The sequence below is a fragment of the Phaethon lepturus genome, unplaced genomic scaffold (assembly GCF_000687285.1).
Source record: "Phaethon lepturus isolate BGI_N335 unplaced genomic scaffold, ASM68728v1 scaffold6024, whole genome shotgun sequence".
NCBI classification, from domain to species: Eukaryota; Metazoa; Chordata; class Aves; order Phaethontiformes; family Phaethontidae; genus Phaethon; species Phaethon lepturus.
The window spans coordinates 17,180-38,647 of NW_010532550.1; the positions used below are offsets into that span (position 1 = coordinate 17,180).

At 34.7% G+C, this 21,468-nt stretch overlaps 1 protein-coding gene across 1 annotated transcript in view; it reads left to right on the forward strand.

Annotated features, from left to right (window-relative positions):
• TTC6 (tetratricopeptide repeat domain 6) overlaps window positions 1-20,587 on the forward strand; it is a gene marked incomplete at its 5' end in the record, with an annotated part of 35,649 nt that extends 15,062 nt beyond the window's left edge. Inside the window, 14 exons of the mRNA XM_010284866.1 lie at window positions 170-252; window positions 1,361-1,437; window positions 2,291-2,451; window positions 4,520-4,654; window positions 5,968-6,117; window positions 6,372-6,512; window positions 7,144-7,257; window positions 8,811-8,930; window positions 11,409-11,482; window positions 13,328-13,538; window positions 16,830-16,982; window positions 17,191-17,361; window positions 18,795-19,020; window positions 20,451-20,587. Of these exons, the coding sequence (XP_010283168.1) occupies window positions 170-252; window positions 1,361-1,437; window positions 2,291-2,451; window positions 4,520-4,654; window positions 5,968-6,117; window positions 6,372-6,512; window positions 7,144-7,257; window positions 8,811-8,930; window positions 11,409-11,482; window positions 13,328-13,538; window positions 16,830-16,982; window positions 17,191-17,361; window positions 18,795-19,020; window positions 20,451-20,587 (1,953 nt within the window). The remainder of the gene's footprint in view (window positions 1-169; window positions 253-1,360; window positions 1,438-2,290; window positions 2,452-4,519; window positions 4,655-5,967; window positions 6,118-6,371; window positions 6,513-7,143; window positions 7,258-8,810; window positions 8,931-11,408; window positions 11,483-13,327; window positions 13,539-16,829; window positions 16,983-17,190; window positions 17,362-18,794; window positions 19,021-20,450) is intronic.
• Between the last annotated feature and the right edge of the window lie 881 nt (window positions 20,588-21,468).

The window sequence follows — 21,468 nt, forward strand, 5'->3', positions numbered from 1 at the left end:
AAAGCATGTTGAGCTCCTTTACAGAGGACGTATGTGCCTTGTGAGTTGTGTCCATGTGGGCATTACATCCTGCAGAACCACATTTACAGAAATAGTAATTGTGTCTCCAGTTACTCCAATATGTGTTCATATTGGCAATTAAATTGCTGTTTTTCTTTATAAATTACAGATTCATAATTTGCCAAATGCTGTGAAGGATATAAACCGAGCTATTCATCTTTATCCAAATATATCACAGCTTTGCATATTAAGGTAGGAAAGTGATTAGTTGAGAACATCACAGATATCTCACTTTTAAAAAAAATTCCATTTGGAATGCTTTGGTAGATACCCTTGTATTCTTTGATACCTGCTCTGAATGAGTTTTTAAAAATGTAGTATTTTCATAGTATTTTCAAATCTGAAGAACTTTATCTGCATAGCACCACCCAACTATTGTAACCGTTACCTTGGAGGGAGGAACCTTGTTTCATATACAGGATTCTGCTCTTTGAGATACATGTAATTTCTGGGGAAAAAGTAGTAAAAAGGTGCCATCACAAAAATAGCAAGTCTGAACTTTAAAAAAATTGTTAATTTTAAATGTTTTCTGCAAGTGGATGGGTCCTTCACTGATTTGTCTGCAGAATCCACGTAACGTAAAAGAATGTGAAGGATTGAGTGCAGACCAATTTAGATTTGAACTATTCTTCTTCCTCATCTTCAGCCCAGTGAGAAGTAGTGAACTTTACCAAGACTGAAAAATAAATTACTACATAAAGCTGTTCCCTCCCCTGAAAAGCTGTAAGAACTAAGGAGGAAATGCTAGGACGTTATTTCTCAGATGTATTAGGAGAATTAGTTACTATGTTCCAGTCAATAATACTGTATTTTCCGAATTTTAAGAGTGGCTTTTCTCAGCTCGTCTGTCAGTATGGTTTGGCTAGTGTGACCTCTTATACTGATGCCAATGTCTGAAGAGGCAAAATATTGTCCTTGAAAACAGAATGTATCTATCAGCTATCAGTCAGCAGTGGATTTTAGAGACAGTATTGATAAGATTATTGTTGCAGTTCTCGAGATTGTAAAAATTACTATCTGTGGAATACAAAGAAAATGTAATTTTGTAACTCCTACAATCTGAAGAGAGGTAAGCATATAATTTCTTGGTACTGTGATGTGAGAGAAAAAATTAAAAATTTGATAGATATTTCTGATGGGTAAAAAAAAAAGAAAAACTTTGGATATTTTTATTGGAAGGCATTATTTTTTCTTTTTCAGTTTTTACACTAATGAAAACATATTTCAGTAGTATTTGCATGTTGAAAGAAATGCCTGGAAATAGTTTTACTAATTACACCCAACAAATATTTTGTTACAGGGGACAGTATTTGATGGAGTTGAAGAAATATGAGCTGGCAAGTTTATGTATTCACCAACTTGCAGAAATGGATGAAGGTAACATCAATTTCCATCAATTTTCCTAGATAGTTGTGAACCATGGAAACAGTCTGTAACCAAGGAATTGTGTAAAAAAAAAAAAAAAGTTCAGGCATGCAAATAGGTTGGTTACCATGAATCAGCTAAAATATAGGAATTTATTATCTAGAGTATTTTGTTTGCATGTCTGAAGCCTTTAAAGGTAATAATGGTGTACACTATTGCCTGTACTATCACTTGTGATTTCAGAATTTCCTTTATCTTTTGAGTTCTTGTTGTTTTTTATTTCTACTTTTCAATACTGGTAATTTCTGCTTTAAAGGAATATTGAGTAAGGATTCTGTTCTGTACTTATGTACAGTCTTTCCTAACAAAATATCAAATAGCTTTAGAACTGAAACTTCCCAATGCAGTTATAGTAGTTCCTTGTTACGTGCTGGGCATAAAATGGCAGTGTTCAGTGTGTCCTGAAGCTCTTGGTGAATCCATATGAATAGCCACACTGTATGAGATTAATTTCCTGTCTCTGGTAGTGACCAAGAGTGGGTACACAGGGCACAAGAATATAAAAACAAAGCAGGTATATGGTGATAGTTCTGCAGAGCAAAGCCTTCTTAGATGTAGGGAGAGGAAGGTAAATATTTGCAGATGTTTAGCGATCAAACTACACTCATTGATAAATAACTGTTCAACCTCAGACTGTTGTAGGAATTTAGTTTACATTTGTATTTTTATAGATGTTAAAACCAGCTTTGATACTCCAAATATTTTGATAGCATTTTAAAGTTTGCATATCATTTAAAGGTATTTTATACTGGAAAACATATAGGTTGAAGTACAAAGATTGTTTTTCATGGTGGTTTCCTTCCAGAATGCTTTCCATCTCAGCCTGTTCAGCAAGCACTCATTCAGTCATTTTGTCAAAATCACAATAAGGCCATAGAGTGCTTATGTGAAGCTACTGCAACTCAACCTGAGCCTTCAATGTTTGTTATTTTAGGAAAAATACAAATGAAAGCCAAGAAGACTAAGGTTAGAAAAGTTTCCATTCTATATATGCCAAGAAAGACAATGTTTTTCATTCTGTATTCTTTTAATATTTTATGAAATGTGCTAGTATATAAATAAACCTTCAGAGTACCTAATTGTTTAAACTATGAGAAGACGTGAATAAGAATTTTCAACAACACTAATAGTTCAGCATAAATTTGGCAATTTTAGTTTTAAAACATTTGAGATGATAAATTAAAAGATAGTTACGTAGATTGGACCTCCATTATATGTCATAATTTTGATTATTTTGAGATAAAATAATACAGAAGTATGTCTAGCCTTTTTTGTCTAAAAAAATGCCGTACAAAAATTTAATTCATATATGTGAACTGAATATGTAATGTATAGTTATAGGTATTTTCTCAACTTTGTGAATATTCATATGTCATCGGGTTTAACCAATATTGTCACTCCTCTGACTCCTGCTGTTAGCCAATATTTGAGGCCTGCAGAATTGTTGAAATTGGCAGTAGGGATTAGCTGTTTCTTTTTGTACAGTCCTATTTGTTTATGCAAAATGTACAGAGTGCTCTTTACCTAAACACAATAGCAGCAAGCAACAGGTACTTTGATAAAACCTGAATCTACCGATCTGTTGAGTTCTGTGTTTGAAATGCACAGTCCTTCTGTTTCTTCTTAGCCTTGTGTTAGCAGGTTCTTTTTAAATGAAAGGTGTGCACTTTGCAAAAATTGTACTTCTGCTCCCTGGGCTTATACCAGATAGAACCTCTTGATCCATTCAGCTTTTTTCATTAGGGTCCGGTGTTTTATTTGTCTCAAACCATAATGGAACACTGTTAGTTCTGCTGTCTTTGAAAGAATGCCAAGTCAAAGATGGTGATCATTAGTACGCTCCAGTTTAACCCATTTCAGTTGTCATGGTTAAGAGGATGTGTATTAGAGTCTGATAGATAGATGGAGTCTGATTTCTCAGTGCTTCACCCAGAGGGGCATTGCCACCTCTTCTGGAGCGGAATGGCACAATACTCTCAATATGGGAAAATGATCAGCCTTCAGGCTATAGTGCCCTGAGAATCAGCTATGCCTTTTGAATTATATGTGAGTGAGTTCTGTTATCTACAGTTCTTTTTCCTCTTTAAATAAGAGTATTTTTGAATGTAGGAATAGAAGAAAAAGATTTTTAAATAGCAGTAAATGCAGTCATGTTTTGTTTGAAACTGCTACTGCCTTGACAACTTAGGGAGGCAGGTGTAGTATTTGCAGACAGCCTTATGCTCACTGGTATTTCAAACTGATTTTTCTAAACAAATATTTCTTCATCTTGAAAGAGTCACTTCAGAAAAAAATGCTATAATTCTTTTACTCTTCTTGATATTGAAACTTTCAACTGTGGTCCCTTCATAATCCTCAAAGGCTGAGGAATGGCTTATCTTGAACTGTTCGTAATTTTTTGTTGTTTTCCTTACTCTCCTTTAAACCAAAGCATTATTAAATATGCATAAATTATTTCCCAGATCTATGAGGCATGGTAAGATTCTGAGAGGCTATTCACTTAAGTTCCTTCAATACCTATACAGGATTGATCCTTTTAATGTATTTCTTAATGGTTATTAAATTTAGTAAGTTGTCTATCGAATAAATAGTTTTTCATTATTTACATAAAGAAACCTGAGCAAGTACTTCATTATCATCAGACATCATCAAAAGGTATACCTTTTCTTCCCAAGGAAATAAGCATGAGTAAAATGTATAAATATAATTAACTATGTACCTAAATAACAGTACAAATGAACTTGTATGTTATTTCTAGATCATGTACATTAGCTACTTTTTCATGTGAAAAAGTAAGTAAATAAATAAAACTCAGGAATATTTCTGTTTTTCTAATCAGTTATTAATATGAACCACTCAGAGGTCAAGAGTGTGTCTAACTCTAGCAACATCAAGGGACACTAGACTAGTAATTTTTACCATAAATTTCCAAAAAAAGACTAAGAAAAAAATCTAAAATAATTTAAAATGTCTAACAAATCTTGCAGATTTTCAGTTAAGTGATTTACAACTGTTAATATTCTCTGTGTTGTAGGATGCTGTGAGAAGTTTTGAAAAAGCTATGAAGCTCCTGATGACCTCAGCAAAAATCCTCCCTAATACATTTGAGGCTGCTGAAATGTATTATCTCACAGGCCTGTGTTACATGGAGCAAAAAAGTTTGTTACAGGTTGGTATTAAGTATATAGAATATATTAGCCTTTGACTCCACTGCTTGTAAACAACTGTGATAACTGAGCAAATGATTTCAACATTTTAAACAGCCTCCACTTCTTTTAGCAATTTCTTTTTGAGTTCACGGTGTGCATTAGACTGTCTTGCAAGTTTGTGAGTAATTTTTCCAGTGATAGTGTTATGATTTTTTTAAATGTATGTCATTAATTGCCATTCTGATGGAATAAAAAACTACATTAATTTCTTATCTGTTTATCAATGTTTCACAAATCTTAGAGACAAACAACACTCCTGTAGGAATATTGGTGGCTTAGCGCATTGGCAGTAAACTTGGACAAAGAAATTAAACTCCTGTATTCGTGTATTATGGAGTTGGTTGTGATTTGTTAACTGTTTTCTATATTACTTTAGCTCATAACATCCCTAGCTGGTTCTCTTTGTCACTTATGTATGATACTTAAGTGAGCTGCATTACAGAAAAAAAATATTATTTCCCTTCTTTCAACAAAATCAATACTTTTAACTGTATTAGAGCCTTCTTTGTTGAAAACTATTGAAAGCCTGTCAGTGAGCTTTGTGGCCGGCCTAGTGTGAGTTCATGCAAATGTTTTCTATTTTGATACTTTAATAAATATGTTTCCATTGTTGATTTGCTAAAAGACTCAAGACAGAAACTAGGAACATTTAAAATACCAGAATTTCACAGGGAAGAGAACAATTTCTTGCCTTGTCTGCTTCCAAGCCTGTTTGTCAAAAGTGATATTCTTTTGGAAGAAGCCTGTCAAAATTGTCTGAAATAACTAATGTGGTAATACATGACAATTGCAAAAGATGATTTTCTCTGTCAAGGTACATCTGATATTACAGCTGTAGATCCTGGAAAAGCCTGTGGCTTTGTAAACTATTGTACGATGTAGAGGAAAAACTACCTGGGTGGATTTTAAAGGAATTGCATACTAGCCATGTTAATCCATTGTTCATTATAATAAACAACTTCACAATTTCATCTCTTAGAGATGGAAGACCGTGTGCTTGGTTAAACTTTTGCAGACTCACTGAAGAAATGAGATTATTAAATGAGTTATATTGTGCCTCCTTGAGGTTATGATTGCATTAGGTAGGGTGTTAAACATGACAAAATTTTAAGTAACAGTAAATGGATGAAAGTGATAAAAACCAATGCACAATGCAGGTGGGTTCCAACTGCAAAAATAGGTCATACCTACCTGTACAAAAGAATCAGTTAGCCTGTGGTTTCAACTAAACAAACAGACCATATTTAACCTGGATGATATGTCATCCTTTTAGGCCCATGATGCTTTTAGTATGGCTATCAGACTACATTCAAGTTACCCTGATGCTTTTTATCAGCGAGGACTGTGTAGGATGCAGCTCAGACAAGCTACGTGCATCCGAGACTTCAATCAAGCACTTGCTCTCTGTCCGTCACATTTCCAGGTAATATAAAGACTCCTGATTGTTTCTGTGAGGCATTTTTGGATGGGTTCAAAGACTGACAGGTTTGCATTTATGGGTGTATTGCCTTGTAATCTGCCAGCAAGCACATGGCAAGCATTAAAGATATTGCAAGCTTTGTAAGGTGTATGTTTCTATAAACTTGTAATTTCTGTCTTCTATTTAACCCTTGTTTTATAATGCTAAACAAAGATAGTTTTTTTTACCATGTCATTGTTCTGTCTTCCTCTCTACAGGCATATATGAGTCGTGCTGCTTACTATGGAAGTAAAGGTAGATATTCTAAGGCAATTCTGAATTGCAATGAGGCAATCAAAATTATTCCTAACAGTGTGCGAGCTTATTTTTACCGAGGAACTTTAAAGTATCAAAATAAGGTGAGACTGTTTTTATTATTGTACTTTTTCATTCTCCCGTAAAACTTAATGTATCTTACTTGACACTTTGGAATGGTGAAATAATGATAAAAGTGTTGCTGATGGAAACTAAGAATTCCCCTTGATTATTATACTTTCCATTCCTCATTGAAGCTGCTCTCTGGTTGTTCTGTGTAACTGAAAATGATTGATGTGTTGTAGACGCTACGGAGCATCAGGTTATTCTCCTCTTAAGTTCCACAGAATAGGTTCTTACCTAGTGATAGACAGACATTCCAAAACTCCATGAAACATATCTTCTATGTTAGGTTAAGATATAAAATGTAAGCTAGTAAAATTAAGGATTGATTATGTATTGCAGTATATGATGTGATGTAAGAAAACACTAAGAATGTTTGCCCAGTCTTTGCACAAATAGAGCTTCTGAAGAAGGGCTCCCACTGCAGTAAGGACTGTAGTAACTAGTCCATAGAGGACATAGTGAAATGCTTGAATGCCTTTCAGTACTGATGAAGAACCAAAATGTAAAACTATGAGGTAAAATTTTACAACAGGCTATTATTTGAGGAAGAATATGCAGTGCCATGCACTCTCAATTAAAATTTATACGTGGCGATTTTTTTATTTGCAGACATTTAAAGCTGCAATTGAAGATCTTTCAAAAGCTATCGACCTCAACAAAACCTGTATTTTGGCATATTATAACAGAGCTGTCTGCTATCATCAAATAAAGGACTTCAGAAAGGTATGGTATTAATTTTTGTCAACATCACATAAGCACTCAGTCGTTCATATTAGCTAGTAACCTGTTGTTGACAGTTAAAATTTCTGACCTCTTGCAATGTCTTCCTCAATGATTGCGCTTTTCAGGCAATTGTTTAAAAATTTTGGTCTCTACTAATGTATTAATGACATTAATTGATATCCCTTTGAAAATAGAAGAACTATATCCAGAAGAAGGCTACATCAAAGCAGGGACTTGGACTATGTCCAATTCTTATTCACAGCCCTGTTTTTCTGGATGTGTTTGTACTTCTGTTGACTTGCCTGCAAGCTGCCTCTGAGTGTTTCTGCTTTCTACCTTTGTTATAAAGCAAAGGCACAACAGGTCACAAAAAGGCACCATGCAGCCTCAATCTGGGAACAAGGTCATGTTGAACTGTCTCTTTGATGACGCCTGTTTTCTGAGACAGGGCTAGTTCCTAAGTATTTGAAGTCAGACATCTCAAGTCAAATCGACCTTGGGCAAAGGCCATTTGTGCTTAGAGTTTAATTGTCCAAGAATGATGCAGATGGGTTAAAAAAAACAGGTGATTACAGTAACTGAAGGAAAAAGTTTGAGATGTGAAAATGATAGCTCCTTCATAAAGTAGTATAAAAATTGTTCTTTGCTATTACTCTCCAGAAAAGCCACTTAAAGTACAAGGGCAGTTGCAGAAAAAAATGTAGTATATTATTGACAGAAGAAATCTACTAGATCTAACAAGAACTGGATTGTTTTCTTTAAAGCCGTTTCTAATATCTACCTTAGTTTAGAAGAGACAAAGAGTAAAACTTAAGTGGCTAGTATATGGAATACTGCAGTCAAGGGCAGTTTTGTCATCTTAGCTCTAAACCAACTAGTTATTCTAGTGTACTATACAAGTTAATTTTTCAGGTGAAAAAAGAGTTGGGCTAGAACTTCTTCAGATCAAGCATTGTTGAAATGCTGTTCAGTTTTGATAAATTTGAGAATTGAGGCTTCTTCACTCTACCTAGTCATGTCACTGTTTGCTCTTTTACAAAATTTACACCCAAATTTAGCTAATACAACTAGTACTTAGATTTTTCAATAACAATAAATTTTATTTGAAGATACTTAATTTAAGAATTACCTTACTTTAACATTAATTCATGACTAATTAATCCAGAATAATTTGTTGTTGTCTTAATAAGAATTTGAGCATAAAATTTAGCAGAAGTAATGAATTTATTTAAATTATATTAATTTAATATCTATTAATATATGTTAATTATATATTAAATTTATATAATGACAAAACAAGTTCTAATTATGTCTGTTTAATATATTTGCATTATCTTTCCATCTGTACTCCAGGAATGGGTATCTATGTAATTATAGAAGGCTTGGTTAAATTCAATCTGGAAATAGTGAAACACTGGAATAACCAGTGCTACTGAAGTCTGTGTATGTGCACATGATTTATAGGAATTTGAAAGCATGTATTTTAAATTTTGAAGTATCATTGTATCTCTTTGAATAAATTATGGTTTAAAATAAATTTTGTGTTTTTGTAGGCTTTGAAAGATTATGGAATTATTCTTCTGCTTGAATTGAGTAAGGAAATAGCTTTCAAAGTGTTAATTAATCGTGGACTACTCTATGTGGAACTTGGTGATTATGCTAATGCATGTGAGGTACAAAATCCTTCTTTGAGTAAAGGAAATTTAGAGTTTCTGTTAAATGTTAGCCATTGCTGATATTAAAAACAGCTTGACAGTTTTTATATTCTTCTGAAATAGTTTGTGCCCAGTTCTCATGTACACAACACCTAATATGAGTCTGGGTGTGAAGATGCGAATAAAATGCAGTTTTAAGTTTTAATTGTTTTGCAATTTTATGCTGCTAGAGTTAAACATGGGAGTTGCACAAAATTTAATAAGCAAGATCCTAATTTTTCCTTCTTTTTTAATGTTGAAGCAATTTATGCTGGGTCCAAGTGAGTACTAATTCATTGCAGAAGCCTAAGTAAATGGAGGTTCTGATTAGTTTGGCTTGTTTTTTTCCTCTGTGTATTGTGTGTGTATGTAAATGACCATTTTTATTGAAAGGATAGGAAGGGCCTGACCTCAAGATTATTTTCTTAAATGTAAAAAAATAGTATGTGTTTCTGACTCTGATTTACAGTGCAGATGACTCTCATTCCATGGAACTCCATCTTGTATAGCAATAGTAGGCTTGAAACCTAACGGTGTTAAACATTACTCTTTCATACACATGGGTTTTTGTTTTTGACTTTTAAGTATTTTTAAAGTTTTCTAAAAGTTTTATTTTTTTTTTTAAAGCAGGGGTATTTCTTTTCAGTATAACTGGTGCATTCATTGCTTCCATTGTGGACTAGTAACTTTAAAATGTTTTATCTTCTTTATGTGGTAGCAAGAACTTCAGCATTGACATTCTAAAAATTGAGTAGTATCTTCTTATTTTGAAATAAAAAATGAAGAATGAATATGAATCCCATTCCAATGACCCAGAAATGTCCAACTGGAAGTGCACAACAAAAGCTCTTTACAGTTGGTAGACCTTGTATAGAAATAATTTAAGCTGAAATACTGTGTTACTGGGCTCATGCTTCAAGATGCAGTTGATCAGAACAGTTCAGAAAAGAGGCTGAGGTGGTACAAACTGATATGTAAGGCCAGTAGAAAGAGACTGAGGCAGAACCAATAGGATAAGCAAAAAGTTCTTTAAATGGATTGTAGTGAAGACAAATTTACAAAATGGTAATTGAACAACAGACACAAAAATATAACAGTTAATTTAAAAAAAATCAGTGATTATAAATATGCTTGAGACTTTCTTATGTATCAGTTCTGATAATATTTTACTGCAAGGAGTATATCTGTATACATGTATAGTGCTGGTTGAATTAGGATATAATTACTTAAGCACAGATACATACTACTTGAAGTGAGTGTATCCCTGAATTGGGTACATTGGAAGAAAAAGGAAAAGTTACAATTCAGTCTATATAAAATCTGAATTGCTATATGGAGGTGTCTTTTCCTGTTGATTCTGTGAAGTGTGCAGTTACCTGTGACGATAGCACCTTTGGTTTAAGTAAACCACACCTGGTCCTTGGAACTCTGATCCTGCTTTTGCTCTGCTCCATACACAGAGCAGAGTGTATACTCCAAATTGTGCACATGAAAAATCCATTTACCTTTGCTGGGTATTCTTTGAAAGGCTTTGCTGCATGGCAACAGTGTGTCTCAGTAGGTTTTTAAAAACAGACCTATAATTTTATGATAGTGTGTCTACCAAAAGAGAGGTTTTATTTTAACAAAATATAAATATATATCTGTCCACATCATTATCTTGCCAGTTTTGTAATTCCAACAGTACTAAAATCTTCCACATATTACATTTACAATTTGAATGAACAAAAGATGCTTTCTAAGTTGTAGTTCAGTGGATGCATCAGCTAAACCACCACTCCAACTACATACTGGTTGCTTTTCATTGCAGAAGCCTAAAGTGCTTCCTTACATCATAATTGAAATGATTGTATTTTATTTTAAAAGCACCTGTACAGTTTTTACCATTGAACCACATATATCAAAAGCACAAGGATTTTGAAAAGTGATCTGAATGCTAGTAAAAGGCAAAAGTCAAAAGCCCTGTGAAGTCTTTCACTGGAACATTGTGCACAGAGTCTTGCAATGCAAATATGACTTTGGCTTACTACATTTGTCAAAGTAATATCAGGAAGTAACTAGATAATTTTATTACTGGAAGAATGGTATTAAAATTTAATGCAGCAAAATATATTTCCAATACATATGTATTTAATAATAGCAGCTGAGGTACAGTATTTCTATTAAAAACAAACAAAAAAATACCTTTCTGGAAAGTTTTGTTTCTGGAAATGTTGCCTCCAGCTTTGTAGGAAATACCATGATACCACATAACTTTGGAGATTTTATTGTATCAAAGTCTGGGACAAGAAGTATGAAAACAGTTGAATATATCTCCAGTACTTCTGAATGTATAATGCCTTTGTCAGAAGTCATCTCCCTTTTTATATAGAAGTATAAAATTGTTTAGCTAAAAGCACAGTTGTAGGTGAAGTGAAACAATATCAACTTGCATGGTTTAATGTCTGTTCTTTTCAGGACTTTAAAGAAGCAACATTGCTTAGTCCAGACGACAGCCAGATCTTTCAAGCTATTGGAATCTGCTATCATAGGTAAGATATGTAGTTTTATTTGATGAAGAACAGAAAAATATAATAGTTCCTGATCTTTATATTCCTGTTCACCTTTTCGTATTGAGTACGCTGAGAATTGGGGGAGGGGAAAATGGTAAAGGGGAATGGAAAAAAGAAAATTAGATATTTTTCAAGTTTAACAACTGGTATTAAAATCTTCTGGTATCAAGGAACTATATGTTCATGACAGTCAGGAGGAAATATTAGGATGATAAAATAGAACCAAGAGGACTGGAGAACAAAGAATTATGAGATAAATAGAGTTGGGTTAATTTGTTCAGAATTAGGATGCAATTTCTGTTTAAATATGTGCTTTGTCCTTCAAAGAAAAGCAAAAGCCTCAATGGTCTTCCTTACCTGAATTTTTAATTTGGAAATTCTAAAGTGTAGTTTTATCAAGATGAGATTTATTTAGAAAGACTAAATTAAATCTGTTAATCACTTAAAATAGATGTAAATTGGAAGAAATAAGATGTACATTAGTGTCTTAGTCTACTTGTCACAGTGGCACTTGGAGCTGACAGCTCCTATTTCACACAAATATCATCTATAATAAAAAGGAAATTTTGATAGCTATGTACCTATTAGCTTAGTCTAATCTATTTTATTCTACAGTTACTCTGCCATCTATCACTGCTTAACCTTGTTGCTGCTGAGGCAATGTGGAGGTGGACATATTAAGGATTGTAGCACCAAAACTTCTTTTGTTCCTATGCCTGTAGTTAGGGCATAACTGGCTCCATCTCTGTGTCTGGGTGATGTAGAACTCACACAGGAATGCTGAATTCTGCTTCTAAGAACTAAGCACATGATTTTGGTGCCCATGTCTGCACTCAACTGTCAAAAAGAGTCACTTGTAACTATATAATTCAACTGTATAACCTGTTTTAAGATCCATTTGGGATCTATCCTGCAGTCTCTAGCCTCATGACAGCCTATCAATAGGATTAGAATGAAGCCCTAATTTGTTTTTGCAATGAGTGTTGTGCTTTTAAAAAGCATTTGCTTTACAGCCCTTAAAGTTATTTGTTGACTAAATATATTTAATCTTTCCTTTTTTGGTAAAGAAGTTGGGGTGTGCTTCAGGGAGACACAGGTAGCTTATATTCAAACAGTATCTTTCAGTATCATCTTGGTAAAAAGTTTTTGTACTTTGACACGTTGAAGTTTTTACGTTATATGTAAAGATACTTACTAGCATCCATTGACATTTCAGGTGTTTAATCTTTTTTATTCCTTCTCAGTATACCCCAGATGCACTAAGTTTTATCTAAGGATGGAGTTCTACATTAGGCTTACTCTTAGACCAGAACTTAGTCTATGCTTAGAACCCTGAATATTGTCTCTTTTTATACTGAAAGTTTAGCATAGTTTGGATAAGTTCAAGAATCTGTATGAGAAAAAACAGAGACTTGTATTAGAAGTAAATTATTTATGGCTGGAACATCTGTGCCTGAACAGACTACGAAAAACATGTTTGGTCATGACGTTTGGACAGCATGAATGACTCAGTCTCTCTGATGAGTACAACTGTTGAAAAGGTGAAATCTTGGCCCAGCAAAAGTTCATGAGAGTTTTTCTGTTTTCTTCCTCAGGCCAAGGAATTCAAACTGAAGTCTGCAAGGTCTTACAGTGACTACCTTCACTGTTATAACTATCAGGGAGCGCATACAGAAAGCAAACTTAAGGGAAAAAAACCTGTCCCTTTCAGTCATAATTAGACTACTTTCAGTGGGCATTATGGGGTAGTATTTGCTGATCATTCATAAATTGAGAATCTTATTTATAGAATTTTTAAACAGCAAACTTTAATTCTGTTTTTAGACTTAATGAGTTTGAAGAAGCTGTAAGATCATTTGACCAGGTTCTCAAACTAAATCCTGTTTCTGTGGATGCCTATGTTGGAAGAGGAAATTCATACATGGAAAATGGTCGTGAGGCTGGTTGTAAACAAGCACAGAAAGATTTCCTGAGAGCAATTCACCTGAATCCAAAGTCCATAAAAGCCAGAATTTGCTTAGGATACAACTTGCAGGTAACACACCAAAATTCATTGTCAATGCTATGTTTAATCAAACAAAATAACATCAACCTTATATGCATACAGTTATATAATAAATAAAATAATCATAATAAACATAAAACAATCCATGTACTTCAGACAAACCGTATGGCATCTTCTTTCTTTTTAAGTAAAAGGATAGACCGTTATTTTCTTTTCACTTTTATGCCCAATCTTGTTGGAGTTCTGCACTTGAATAATGGAATATCAAGTAACCTTACACTTGTTGGATTTGCATATATGGTTCTCTGATAAACTAACGTTAAGAACTGGCATGTTTTGTTTGTATGAGCTGTTTACTGAAGCAAATCTGTGTAAAACAAAATCTTGTATGTCCTAATTATCCAAAATATACTGTTAGCAAATCTGCTAAAATCCCTTGGTAAAGGACTTTATATATAATGATCTCTGAGAGCTACTTACCTACACAGAATTATATTAGCAAAGGGATATATGATAAGACTTGACAGTTTTTGTCTGTGTCTAATTTCTTTCATTTAGTTACTGGGCTTTATTATATCCAGTTGTCTGAAATGTCTTGAATTCTCATGAATCTTCTTGTGAATTATTTTTTGCCAACATAAGAGAGGGACTAATGTTAGTAGCCTGTGTCGGGTAGTCTTGCAGAGGTGTCATGCAAATTTCCTTTTACAGCTTTGCCAATTTGCTTAAATTCTAACTAATGCTTTCACAGTGCTTTGGGAAGTACTGTGCAAGAGAAAAACCTGGAGTGACTATATTGGTGAGTAGGTAGGGGTATGACATAGGTAGGAATTAGACATCATAGGTGCAGGAGACAACCCAGAAAACTCCCATAGTGGCAGGTGCTTCATGTCCGAGAGGCCTAAATCCCACTAGATGCCTTCTCTTAAACCTTATTATATGTTTTGGGGCATAAGCATAGACACATGAGGGGAATTAGATGATTCGCCTTCCACCTTTGCTTAATTAATATGTATATTAGGTAAAATGTTTACATTTTACCTGTGGTCCCAAGTGGCCTACTTGCCCAGAATTCCTTCACAAAGTACAGTACACCAGAGTTCCATCTGACTGTCCAGGGGAGGTACTTTTGCAGAACAACCTAGTGGTTTAATTTTACTTCTATGCAAAGTCCACTATACAAGTCTTTGGGTCACAAGCTCATATATAGCCCATCAAGAGTTGAATCTGGTGAGGGACATGAAGGTCAACAAGAAAGGTTTCTAGAAGTACATTAGCAGCAAAAGGAAAATTAGGGAAAATGTGGGCCTTTTGCTGAATGTGACTAGGGATATGGCGACAAAGGACATGCAGAGCTAGTCAATGCCTTCTGCACCTTGGTCTTTACTGGTAAGACTGGCTTTCAGAAATTCCAAGTCTCTGACCAGTGGAAAAGTCCAGAGCAAGGAAGACTTATGCTTGGTGGAGGAGGATCAGGTTAAGAAACATTTAAACAAAATGGACATACCCAACTCCATGGGACCTAGTGGGATACACCCACAAGTCCTAAGGAGCTATCTAACATCACTGTGAGGCCACTCTCAATTATCTTTGAAAGGTTGTAGCAATTGGTAGATGTTCCTGAAGACTGGAAGAAAGTAAATGTCACTCCTATCTTCAAGAATGGCAAGAAGTAGGATCTGGGGAAGGGGAACTACAGGCAGGTCAGCCTTGCTTCAATCTCTGGAAGGGTGATGAAGCAAATAATTCTGGAAACTTTTTAAACACATGAAGGACAAGAAGGATTAGAAGTAGTCTGCATGAGGTTATGAAGGAGAAATTATGCTTAATCAACCTGATAGCCTTCTATGATGAGATGACTAGTTTGGTGAATGAGAGGGGAGCAATGAATGTTGTTTATCTTGACTTTAGCAAAACTTTCAGTAGTCTTTCGTAACGTCATCTTAGAAAACCTGGTGAAGTAGAGTATAGATAAGTGGACAGTGAGGTGAAATGAAAACTGGTTGAACTGTCAGCCTCAAAGGGTCATTATTAGTACCACAAAGTCCATCTGGAGTCCAGTCACTGGTGAAGTACCTTCAGGGGTCAGTAACGGGTCCAATACTGTTGAACGTCTTAATTAATGACCTGGATGATGGAGTGCACTTTTGGCAAGCTTGCAAATGATACAAAATTTGGAGGAGTTGTTGATAGACCAAATGGTTGTGCTGCCATTTAGAGGGATGATGGGCTGGACAGCCTGGAGAAATGGCAGACAGGAACCTCATGAAGTACAACAGAGGAAAGTGAGGAGGTTTGCATCTAGGGAGGAATAACCTCATGCATCACTACAAGCTTGGAGCTGACTGGCTCAAAGGCAGCTTTGCAGAAAAGGACTTTGCGGTCCTGATGGACAACAACATGAAGTTGTCAGTGATGTGCCCTTGCAGTGAAAAAGGCAAATGATATCCTGGGCTATGTTAGGAGCAACATTGCCAGAAGGTCGAGGGAGATGATCTTTCTCCTCTGTTCAGTACTGGTGAGGCCACATCTAGAGTACTGTGTCCAGTTCTGGGCTCTCCAGTACAAGAGAGAAGTGAAGATACAGGCGCTCATCCAGCAAAGGGCCACTAAGATGATTAAGGACTTGAAGCATCTGTCATACAAGCAGAAGGGAAAGACAGATGAAGGCTTAGAGGGGGAATCTTATAAACAGGTGTAAATATCTGATGAAGGAGTATAAATAAAGTGGAGCCAGGCTCTTCTTAATGATGTGCAGTGACAGGACAGAGTGCAATGGGCACAAACTGAAATACAGGACATTCCATGTAAACATCAGAAATAGTTGTTTATGGGTTTTTTTGGTTTGTGTTTTTTTTTTTGTTGGTTTTTTTTTTTTTTTTTTTTTTTTACTGTGAGGATGATCAAACACTGGAACGGATTGTGCACAGAGGTTGTGGAGTCTCCATCCATGAAGATATTAAAAATCTAACTATACATGGTCCAGGGCAACCTGCTTCAGCTGACCCTGCATTGAGCAGGGGGTTGGCCTAGATGATCTCCAGAGATCCATCTTCCAAACTCAATCATTCTGTGATTCTATTATGTAGAAGAGGTAATACTTGCAGTTAAAACAGTTGTGACAGATACATTACATAGTTGTAAAGGCAATGAGTATTGCATAATTGACAAGATATTTAAGTTATTTTTTTGTAATTTAGTTAACTGCATTTGTAAATATAAGCGTGCTTCCATTCGCTGCTGTAATTTTTGAAGTGGAACCATTAGTATCTTTGGCATTTCTTATGTTTCTTATTGTGGACACATTGCAATTCATTTTAGGCCCTTGGAAAGCTTCAGAGAGCATGGAGACAATTTACAGTTGCCATTTGCATTGATCCAAAATGCCATGCTGCATATGATGGACGAGCTTCAGTCTGTCTTCAAATGGGTGAAACTTTTGCTGCATTTCAAGATACAAATGCTGCACTAAAGGTAGACTTTAGCTTAAAGTGCTTTTACTAAAATCAATCTGTTGCTGTGAAGCCAGCCGATACTGCACATTAATAGTTGCTAATTTGGATTAGAAGGTGCAGTTGAATTTTTTTTTTTGTAAAGTAAATGTATCTTTGAAAACAAGTATAAATTACTGTAGAAGTGTAAATTTTCCATGAGTAAGAATGCATCTACATTTTCCCTTCAGCTCACTACCACGGCTCCGCTGCTAACCAATCGCGGTGTCATCAATCAGTTAATGGGATATCTACCCTGTGCCATGATGGACTATCAACGAGCAATTTCTGTTGATCCAAACTATGCATTAGCCTACTTCAATGCAGCAAATATCTACTTCCATAATCGACAGTTTTCACAGGTAAGTCTACAGTCTGTTTTTATACTGTTTTCAGAAATTTTTTCCTTGAATAAATACTGCTGGTATGAAGCTGTATTTAAGTATAATTAACATGAAGCTTTCTTACATTGAATTTCATGTTCCTCTACCAGGAGATGAATTAATCTGTAGTAATTAATAATAAATAATTGCCCTACTACTATGTATTTTATCATTGATATGAATGAACTAAGATTCATGACAGCTAGGACACACATCACAAAAATTTGTAAATAGAATTACCAAAATCCCACTGATGTTCAGTAAATTCCCCCTCAGCCTAACTCCCCTTCCTTAAATAACGCCCAGATTCACTGTAGCACCATGACAAGGAGAATGAAAAGAATCTCCTGTTGATGAACTTTAATCAAATCAGATCCTCCTTCTGTTACTGTAGTAACTTTGGAGTTTTAAATCACCTAATTCTGCTTAAATACAGTGGGTATCTTCAAATACAGGAGAGTTGGATACTGAAATCTCCATTGTGAGAGAATTTGAAATCTGCTTGAAGGCAAGGACTATTTATTTTCCTCTGTGGGAGGAGGCCCCTGCAATGATTTTTCCTTTGGTCTTCCAGTCATGTTTCCTGGGCATAGGCTCAGGCTTTTATGTGATTGGAGCTTTGTGCTCCAGCAGCTGTGGAAACCCGGAACCAGCATGGATGCTTCAGCACATTTCATCTACTTGAATTAATTCTCTCCTAGAGCTGCATCTGTAAACACTTCAGCTTGCAGTTCACTTATTAAGGAATTCATCACGTATAGCACAGGCTTGGCATACAACTTTAAACCTAGATTGTACTTCATACAGCACAAGAAATAGATCGTGTAAGAAAACAATTTATTGTTGTATATTTCTCTGACCTAGATTCCTTGTTGCTCTTGAGAATTAGTTAGACTTGATCAGAAATTTCGTAGAAGTCCAAGGTCAGTGTCCTGCATATGGCTTCTTCTGTGATCAAGCAATATGTTTTCTTATGCATCTGGTATCATTCTTCCATGACTGGTGTTGCATATGTTGTTCTTCCTCTTGGCTGTGTTTCTGTGACTCCTTACTGTCTCACAAAAGCTGTCTAACTATGAAGAAAGAAGTTTAAGGATAGGTGTTGCATTATAAACTATTTTCGATGTTAACTCAAATTGGCCTGTGTAGCTCATTTCTTCTGCTATAATTACAATTCAGCATAAACAGCTGTAACTTTTCAAAAGTCTGTCTGAGTGGTGATCGACATATTTGTAAATAAACATGCTGGTGCTCTGTCTCTCTTTTCTGTGCACAATGAATGCTAAACAGAATGAGTAAAGACTTAAGAATACTAATGGCTTAGAGAAAAAACCTGGAACTTACAAGTTTTACGTGAGCCATTTCCTCAAATTTTAACAGCATACTTTGTCTCCAATTCATGCATTTTGTAGGCCTATTGCTATTATTCCAAGGTATTACAACTTGACCCAAAAAATGAATCTGCTGTTATGAATCGTGCTATTACAAATACATTACTAAACAATATTGAAGAAGCAAAAGAAGACTTTGAGAAGGCAATTTGTCTCTGCCCATTCTCTGCAGCAGTGTATTTTAACAGGGCAAATTTCTATAATGGATTGAAGCAATATGAACTAGCTGAGAAAGACATTTCAACAGGTAATCTTTATCTGTCATGATTATGTTTGATACATACTAACGATTATGGTAACAAATTATTTGGCTTTATTTCATGATCCAGAAAGTATGTGTGTATTTTTGCTAAGTATATTTTCTACCTAATTTCATCAGACATTATGATGTGATTAAAAAGAGGAAGTTGAAGTAAACATGCTATGTAATTGTATTTTTTTAAATTCACAAAATTTAAAGACTATGTAAATTAGAAGATAAACTGTTTCATATAATTTGTGTCTTTAACAGCTGAAAAGAGTCCCATTCTAAATGAAATTGTGGTAAGAAGTTATAGGAAAATACTATACTGTCCTGGTTTCAGCCAGGACATATACTTACCACGAAACCACGACGTATACTTACCAAGTCTGAAAAATTTTTGTGAGTTTGTGTGTGTGTATGTGTTGAGATATCTAGGTATCTAGAAAACAACATTCAGGTAGCTTATTTTATATATAAACATGAAGTTTAATGAACATGCTCTTTGTAGAATAAGTTTTAAAACAGAATTTGGCTTCCATACGCCTTTCTGTTGGGAATAGACATGGTTCATAGAGAAGAGGAACTGAATAAAATTTTCATCTTGATCTTAGTAAAAACCAAACCTTTTGTTCAGGTTCAAAACAGCTGAGCTATAGTACTCCATTGCTGCTTTTGTCATTTCTACTAACATGAGATTCAGCACAGGCAAACTTCTTCCAGTAAGTAAAGCTATGTTTAGGTTGTGTTAATTTTATTGAAACAGAATTTAGTAACGTGACTTTTGATTTGAGAACACTTCATTGCACAGGTAATGATCTTTCCTGAAAGAAAAACTGTCTTTAGATTTTTTTCTTTTTTTTTATTTTTAGAAATTAGTTTACTTTTACAGCGGAATTTATCAAAATAGTGTTTTTACTTCATGGCTTTCATGACTAATATTTTAATAGTGTTAGATGGTGAAAATTGACTAGACCAGGGAGTTGATTGATTTTCAAAAAATTTTCTCTCTAAAATAGAATTTAAAAGAGCAGATTAAGCTTCTCAACAAGTACCTAAATCCTTTTTATACAATGGAGAAATTGAATAAGATACTGGGTTCATTGCCATGTTCCAGAAGTTGGATGGTGATAGTTTTCTTCTCTAAGATTTTGCTTGTGTTTCAGAGGAAAGCATAATTTCTGCTGTTGGGGCAAAATTAAAGTGGGATTTATAAATGGCATCAAAAAGAGAAAAAAAATCTGAAGTATTAAATAACATAAAGTTGCCTAACTCTTGATGTAATGTTAATGTACGTAATATGTTTTCTCTTGTGAAAGCATCTCTGCAGAAGAATTTGAGCACCGACAAAAGTTTTTGCATGATGCTTCTCTTTATAACCATGTGATAATGTTAAAAAAAAAAAAAGCCTAACATTATGTTTCTTATTTTTACAGCATTGTCAATTCAGCCTAATGATGCCCTGATGTATAAATTTAGAGCTGATATTCGTGGTAAATTGGGTTTCAATAAAGAGGCTATAGAAGACTATAAACAAGCAATCAGCTTTCAAGAACAGATTGATTCCATGTGAAAAAATCCCAGTTCTCCTACCACTTGGGTTCTATTTACAGAATTCTCAGAAATATAATTAAAGTCCAACATGCAAGAAAAATTTAGAAGTTATCTTCATTTTTATATATTCTACACACATTTGGTTCTCCTAAATAATATAATTAACTTGATTGTACAAAACTAGCCAGAGTTATATAAGAATAGAGTGCCACATTTAATTTTTATGAGCTATAGATTGTTGTTTATTTGTTAGTGTCAAGAGATAATTGATTGTGTTGTGTGCAAAATGAAGGACAGAGGAGAGGAATTTATAGGCAAAATACCTCAACTGTATTGGTTATAGAAGGATAAAAGACTACACTCCCCTTTCCCACAAATTATACATGCTTACAGTAATGCTAATTATATGTCACCTGGACCTGGGAATATATCTGGGAAACAAAAATTCTAAGATGGCTACCAAATGCTTGTGACTGCTAACTAGGTCTCACTTTCTTCCTCATCTTCCTTCTATATCTCTTTATAAGATTTCCTATTCCATCACTCACATAGTAGCGGAAAGCCATTGTGCAAGGAACATCTGTTGCAGTGTGTGAGAACTGAAATTTGAGAAGGACATGATATCCTTTGTGAGTAAAAAGTTGAGGTTACTTGCTTCCACTTAAATGTATTACACTGTGCCACCTTGAAAAGGCAGGTAAAAGTGCATAAATAATAGATCCTAGTTCTGTGTTCTGAGCTGTAAGAATGGGTTTAAGAACAGGATGTCACCTAAACATGGAGGTTAAATGTGAGTCTAGGTGACCAAAATTTAAAAATTGTCAGGCTCTACCCATGCCCTGAATGAAACTCACAAGTTTGGCATAGTATGGTGAAGACAACAAAAAGATAGAGCAAAAC